Source organism: Penaeus chinensis, chromosome 7 (assembly GCF_019202785.1).
Source record: "Penaeus chinensis breed Huanghai No. 1 chromosome 7, ASM1920278v2, whole genome shotgun sequence".
In the NCBI taxonomy this organism is placed as follows: domain Eukaryota; kingdom Metazoa; phylum Arthropoda; class Malacostraca; order Decapoda; family Penaeidae; genus Penaeus; species Penaeus chinensis.
In genome coordinates, this window is record NC_061825.1 from 27197842 (window position 1) to 27205341 (window position 7500).

At 34.0% G+C, this 7500-nt stretch overlaps 2 protein-coding genes across 3 annotated transcripts in view; one reads left to right on the forward strand and one right to left on the reverse strand.

The window, feature by feature from the left end:
* LOC125027176 (tryptophan--tRNA ligase, cytoplasmic-like) overlaps positions 1-2651 on the forward strand; it is a 14291-nt gene extending 11640 nt beyond the window's left edge. For both annotated transcript variants that reach the window (XM_047616086.1, XM_047616085.1), the window contains 4 exons: positions 503-695; positions 820-993; positions 1700-1894; positions 2409-2651. In XM_047616086.1, coding sequence (XP_047472042.1) covers positions 503-695; positions 820-993; positions 1700-1894; positions 2409-2507 — 661 coding nt within the window. In that variant the 3' untranslated portion in view covers positions 2508-2651. The remainder of the gene's footprint in view (positions 1-502; positions 696-819; positions 994-1699; positions 1895-2408) is intronic.
* A 179-nt stretch (positions 2652-2830) lies between these two features.
* The window catches only part of LOC125027175, a 7697-nt gene continuing 3027 nt past the window's right edge, over positions 2831-7500 (reverse strand). The window contains exon 2 of the mRNA XM_047616084.1: positions 2831-7500. This exon is cut by the window's right edge and continues 525 nt beyond it. Within this exon, the coding sequence (XP_047472040.1) occupies positions 6387-7500 (1114 nt within the window). The 3' untranslated portion in view covers positions 2831-6386.

Here is a 7500-nt window from a genome sequence, read left to right on the forward strand (position 1 = left end):
AAATAAACTTGTATTACATTGGGCATGGCATGTATTCTTGCCATATGGGGCAGTTGGGTTAAATGTATAAATGATTAAATACAAATATAAATATAAAGGTGCAAATGCGTATATGTATATGTATATATGTATGTCTTTATCTTTGAAGTTGTCTGATTCTATGTATATGTGTATGCATATATTTATATATATTTATATATATGGAAAACATGCACACGTGCGTGCACACACACACGCACGCACGCACGCACGCACGCACGCACGCACGCACGCACGCACGCACGCACGCACGCACGCACGCACGCACGCACGCACGCACACACACACACACACACACACACACACACACACACACACACACACACACACACACACACACACACACACACACACACAGAGAGAGAGAGAGAGAGAGAGAGATGTAAGCACATACGTATGTAAGCATATATATGTTAATATATATTCATATTTCTTTTGTTTTGAACTTAGAAACTTTTTACAGGAATGTCTTGAAAGTACAGAAACATGTGACCTTCAACCAAGTCAAGGGAATCTTTGGCTTTGACGAGTCGTCCAACATTGGCAAGATCATGTTTCCTGCAATCCAGGCGGCACCAAGCTTCTCGTCTAGTTTTCCATTTATTTTCAAGGGGAAGAAGGATGTGCCCTGTCTTATCCCATGTGCTATTGATCAGGTACGGGGTAATTAGATTTTTAGAGTTGGAATTGTGTTTTGTGTTTTGCTGAAATATAGACATATGCAAGAAGAGATATACATAGACAAACTCACATTTCTCATTTATTTTTACCTTCCCACAGGATCCCTACTTCCGGATGACTCGTGATGTGGCCCCAAGAATAGGGTTGCAGAAGCCGGCCCTTCTCCACTCGACCTTCTTCCCAGCCCTGCAGGGAGCGAGCACCAAGATGAGCGCCTCCGATGAGAACTCCTCCATATTCCTCACTGACACGGCCAACCAGATCAAGAAGAAGGTGAGCCGTGGTTTTTTTTTTTTTTTTTTTTTTTTTTTTTTTTTTTAGTATCATGTATTGAGCTTTTTGTTTTATTATAAATCTTTATTGATCTGTTCTTTTGTAAAACATGTGGCAGATAATGATTGTTTTTTACATTCATTTGTAAATGAGTGAATGAGTGAGTAAGTGAGTGAGTGAGTCTGTTAACGTGTGGGTGGGTGAATGAGTGAGTGAGAGTGAGTGTTACTGTGTGTGTTTTTTATAGAGGAATGTTTGGAAAACCAATAACTAAAGAAATGCATTGGATGAGGGAGGCAAACTTTTCTAAGGAACCATTCTTGTCTGAAGAACATACAAGGATGCTTATTCTTGTATGAACTAGTTACATGGATATTCATCTAGTATGTACCCCCCATAAGAAGGATCAGATATACCTCCTGCTAATGTGAAACTCTTACAAACATTAGTGTTTGGCAGGACAGTGGGAAAATTGTATTGCAGGGTTAGGGAGTGTGCCAAGGGTAGGGATTTGTAAGCTGGATTGCTGTGCTAATGCTGAACAGAATAATAGGCTGGACAATAGGTTGGATAGCTGTGTTGATTTGAGTAAATAAATCTAAAATGTATTAATGGCACTTATTATTTTGCTGATCTCTTAATTAAAAGTTGCATTTTGAACTCATTAGTATGATATCACCAATAAAAATTATCATTATTACCACAGGTCAACAAATATGCATTCTCTGGTGGAAGAGATACAATTGAGGAGCACCGGGAAAAAGGAGGTGACTGTGAGGTGGATGTGTCTTACATGTACCTAACCTTCTTCTTAGAAGACGATGAAAAGTTAGAGGAGATTCGCCAACAGTATTCCACAGGCAAGATGCTCACAGGAGAGCTAAAGGCTGAGCTTATTAAGGTCTGTATATCTTCACAATATATATGTGTATATGTTTGTATTTTTGGGTCTCTGATAGAGCAGCCCATTTGCCTGTGTGAAATTAGTACATTTCCTGGAAATATTAGAGTTCTGTTTCTGCAGGCAGTAAGGAATGTGCTTTAACAGACAATAAATTTATGGTAATAATATTCATAGACTAGGTGTTTAATATATACGTATTATGTTGATACATCAGGTATTCAGTAATGTGTTAGTGCTCAAGATTTTCTTTTTCCAGAAAGTTTTAAAGCATTTGTCTTTAATATGTTTTGTGTCCATTGTTGTAAGTGTTCACTTCTGTAAATCTCAAACTGTTAAACAGTCAAGATATAAGGCTTCCACTACATAATGGTTATCTGGGTCCTATAGAACTCTTACTCCTTAAAACTTTTTACTGAAGATCTGAAACTTGGGATGAAACTGGTTTGAAACTAAGATTCATGTTATGCTGTATTTGCCTTCCCCCATAACAAGTGTGTCTTTTCTTCAACAGATTCTCCAGGCATTGGTTGCAGAACATCAAGCCCGAAGAAAAGAAGTGACTGAGGATCTTGTTAAAGAATACATGAAACCCCGGCCTTTAAATTTCTGATAGTGTAGACTTGTGCTAGTTTGGCAATTATCAGCAATTTTATATTGTTCTGTCCATTAAGTGATAATGTGAAGTTCAGGTGGTTAGGCAGAGACAAGAATAGTTGAAAATTGAACTTGTATTATTGGTTATCTTTCAACTCCTTCTAGGAAAAAAAATTGAATTTTGTTTATGGACTGTTATGTATTGTAATGATGCTCATATTAGACAGTTTGTAATCCTGTGTAATAAAATTATCAAATCTGAATACCATAGGAAATAAAAAGACATTTACTTTTTTCATTTCTTTCAAAATATCTTTTATCATCTTGAAGATTTTTTTGTCATATTTCATATATTTAGCACTTGTTAAGCTTCACATGGCATCTCAGAGAATGATTGCAGATTGTGTAAAATATGCAAATAAAAGATTCTAAATCTAGGTTTTTGTATAATTGTTGATAGTGCACTGTGCTAAAGCATATTGTTTGATATTACAAGAATAAGCATTTAAACTGAATATAAAATTTGGTATTACAGTATGTGCAACAATACATCAAAATCAATTTCATAAGATTTTGTTAAAGCATTGATTTCATTAAGGTATCAAGACCATACAGAGAAAGAAAGACCATTCATCAAAATCTCTTTTGTAAAAGCACCATACATAATATACTCTGTTTATTCATATTTGATAGTTGGGTGTAAACAAATCTTGACTGGTGTTGGTGTATGCAACCAGGTGAAGAATGTGGGTGGAGTAGGAGTAGGGAGTCATTTTGGTTACCATAAAAAGAGGGCAAAGCTTAAATAATGGCTTGCTGCAAGGGAGCTGTGACCCTGCAGCATTCAGGCTGCTTCAAATAGCCTAGCCTGCCATCCATTGGTGTACTGTGAGAAATACATTAATAAGGATAAATCTAAAATATATGTTGATATTTCTTAATTCTCAAAAAGAACAAAGTTGTAAATAATAATTAACTGGGAAAAGAAGATTAAAAACAAAACAAAAATGGCAGTACAGCAGCTGCTTTCCTGGTCCCCTTGCTCAATGCTAAGGGCACTAATGTTTCCCTGCACTACAAGCAAAAGGTGTGAGTTTTGAGTCTTTCTTTGTGTGGTCTTTGCTGTTATTCGTATATCTTTGTTAACTAGTTTTTATTTGAACACTACCTTTTATCTGTACTTTATGCAATTAATGAATCCAATATATCAAATTCTACAGTAATTCGGTATTAACAGCTGGTTTCTGCCTTCTCTCCACTTGTGGACTGTGTAAGGGCACCTCATAATTTAAAAAGGTGAATGTTTGACTTTATAGTTATTTATGACTTTGTAGTACAAACATCAGTCTTTTACAGAGTGTCTCATTTTATATCCTTTTGGAAAAGATGGTGCTTAATTTAGTAGTCAAGAAAATGGCATTCAAAGTTTTAGTGTTCAAATTGGTATATCTTTGAAACCAACCACACAATTTTGATGGATTATGCATTATGTCTTGATTATGGAGTGAGCAAACTTAAAATGCTATATGAAGCAATAATTGTGGCTCTCAGGACACAACAGCCTCTCTTCATCTAGCAACAGAGCTTAGCAATGGTTGCAGATAAATGGAATTTCGACCACTTTAAGCACTTCCATAGGAGTGTCCCAGTGTGTTTTTAAGAAAGAGGGATGGTAGGCGAATACAGTGGTATGCATAACTAAAAAATGGGGGAGGGAATGTTCTAGTCAGATTATCAAATCAATATTATTAAATCCCAATATATTGAAAATAGAAGTGTTTGCAGTAAACAGAAATATGTAAATGGAAAAATGACAACAAAAATTATGCACACAAGTTTTATAAATGGAAGAGAGTACAAATACATGCAGAATTGTGGGGATAATATATTTTTTTATTATTATTATCATTATTATTTTATGAACACTGATTTAATACAAAGATAAGAAAGCTGACAGCTTTTAAGAGAATATGAATTATGTTTTTCTTTTTATTCATTTTAATTTCTTATAGAAGCAGAAATATTTTACTACTTATTGAATATTATTTAGCAGCTTGCTTTTTTGAATATGCGTTTATAAAACAAACACTTCAGCAAATTCATTGAACTGATTTCTCTTAAAATGAAAATGGTAAAGTGCTAAATTATATCCTAAGTCTAGTGGCATAATCTTGACAGGTATTTCTCATTCCAAGTTAACACATTCTAGGCAAATAATTCATCCTTACAGATTATCACCCAGTTTAAGTAGGACAGTTATATCTCATTTACATTACAGTTACTTCTAGGAAAATGAATTAATATGATATGTATGTTATGATTGCATCATCCTGTTCCTCATTTAGAAAATATTAGTTAAGTGACAAATAATGAAAATAAATAAAATACAATTAGCCAATATTTTTATACATTTATACAGATTAACAAAATTAAAAATAATCTTAAAATATGAAATTTTGCATTAACAAGGACCAAGTCAGAAACCTAGGAGTGTACAATAAAGAACTATACTTACTTGCGAAAAAGTTGGATGAAATAATTTATATTTATTATTTTCAGTTCTCACAATGCATCTACAAGATATGATTTTGTTTTAACACCTGTGATATATGTTGAATCAAGCTACAAAGGGCTGATAATTTTTTTATTGGTATAATCAAGGAAGATACTATGAAAAGAAACATTTACTTACTATCTTTAGCATAAAGTCAATTTGCTCCATAAATACAACTAAGAAAAAAAAATGTACTCTCAAGGAAATTATATTTTAGATTTTGGCAAGTTATATTGGAAATCTAGGAAAGACATCCATGTGTTGAATCTACTTATACACTGTAATTAACCTTAGCACAAAAAACAAAATGCTTTTTATAATAAACCATTGGCATTGGGTACATGCACTGTCTGCTGTAGTTTGTTTTGACAATTTTGCTTACATGCAGATTGCATCACAAGTTAATTACTAGGCCTACTGACCTCACCTGTTACTCCCTTCCTTGATATTTCTAGAAAAAAAAATCTGCTACTATTAGTATTATTATTCATGTTATCATCACTATGTACACTGACTAAGCACTTATGGTAAATGAAACTATGACTAAAAATCCCAGTAGAAAACCATGTATACAGTACATATCCTACTGGCGTCAATCGATAATATGTGGTCCCTAATATTTCCTATGCTTTTTATTACAAGGTCACAGTAAAAATGCTAATTATATATAAAGCTGATGATCTTCCTTATGTCATATGGAGAAGTCTTTATACCCTGAAAGTGATACCATATTCATAAATATGTAATATGCAGGTATAAGATGAGTAACTAATGTATGAACTCTGCCATTTTACTTACATCTGCTTGCATTCTGATTTACAGTTTTTGATCATACAGAAGGCATTTTCCTTGCATGGTCAACTGTCAAATATTTCTTCATAATTAAGAAAGAAAAGGTATAAGATTTTAATTTCTTAAAAATGCTTAGAGGTAAAGCAGTATATAAAGAATGTTAAAATGTGAATTAGATCAAATCTCATTTACAGTTCACCAAAATCTTGTACACGTGAAATAAATATATAAAATACAAACTGGAAGTTGAAAGTTGTGTCAAATAACAAGTATGGTGTGGATTTCAAGGTATAAAAAAAAACGTTTAAAAGAAACTGTTTATTTCCATATACATGTCATTACATTCAGGGTATTTATTTTATTATAAATCAAAAGTATTGCACTCAGAATCATAGAAATACAAAAAAGATAACATTTTAAGTTTAAATACATATGTCTATACCTGTGTGTTTGCCTGTGTTTTTCTTTGTTTCTCTCTCTATATACTACATACACAAATGCATGCTATGTGCAATTAATCATAGGCATAAACGCATAAAAGATAACTGTTTAATCTATAGGTAACAAGTTCAATTTCTTTAAAGTCATTAGAACATGATCTACAAGGGGTTTCTTGTATTTTTCTATAATATTGTCCCTAATTGTATAAACCAAAAAATTGCTCTTGCACTTGCTATACAACTCTCGTGGACAACGTTCTTTATAGTGGTTCATCTGCACAACTGAAGTATTCAAAACAAGGTTCCCTTTCACTCTGGCATAGAGGCCCTCTAGGGTATAATGATTAAATATAGTTAAAGATTTGTTTGTTGATATGAAGCTCTTGACGGAGTGCCCTCGGATACTGAAATTTGCACTGCGAGTTTTATAGTGCAACATGTGGAACTTCCTAGGAACGTCAGGGTCCCTTGTAGCATTGTAAACATCTAGAAAATAGGCGTTTTGAGCTGAGAGAGAAGCATATCTTTCCAAGTCTTTGGGATGATCTTGCTTGTACTTCCTGAACATTTCTGACCATGTGTAAGTTTTTACAGGTAAAATAACCTCATCTACATCAAGAGGAATTATGTAGTCATACAAATACATGTTTCTATACAAACAATCATTATACGGTACAATTTCATTTCTCCTCTTCTGCCACACATCTCTCTTCAAGTACAGAGAACGTAACTGAGGTTCATTGGGCTGGTCTCCTGGCAGTGTTAGATGTAAGACGACCACTTTCCCTTGTTTAGTATAGTAATCCAACACTTTATCTATATTTGGATGGACTGAGTATTTATAAAAGAAAACTTTTTCTGCACCCAATATGAAAAGAAGTTCTAGCCATTCTATTAGTCTATGTGATATATCTTTTCTGAAGTCCATCCCTTTAACACATACAGCATACTTGCCTTTCTTTTTTAACTGACTCTTCAAAATGCCCTCTCTGTGAATGGGTACCATGGTCGTTACATTATTACATGGTTGTGCAGAAATGGAGACATAATCTGGATAGGCACCACCCTTACGTACTCCTTCTGGAATGGGGCAAGTGAAGAGGTATGTGTGATACATGTCAGGAGCTGGACGACTATTCCACTGCTGCACCCAAATCTCTGATGTATCTGCTTTCAAGACAACAGGATCATTCTGCTGCTTATACCAGAGGCTACAATAATAT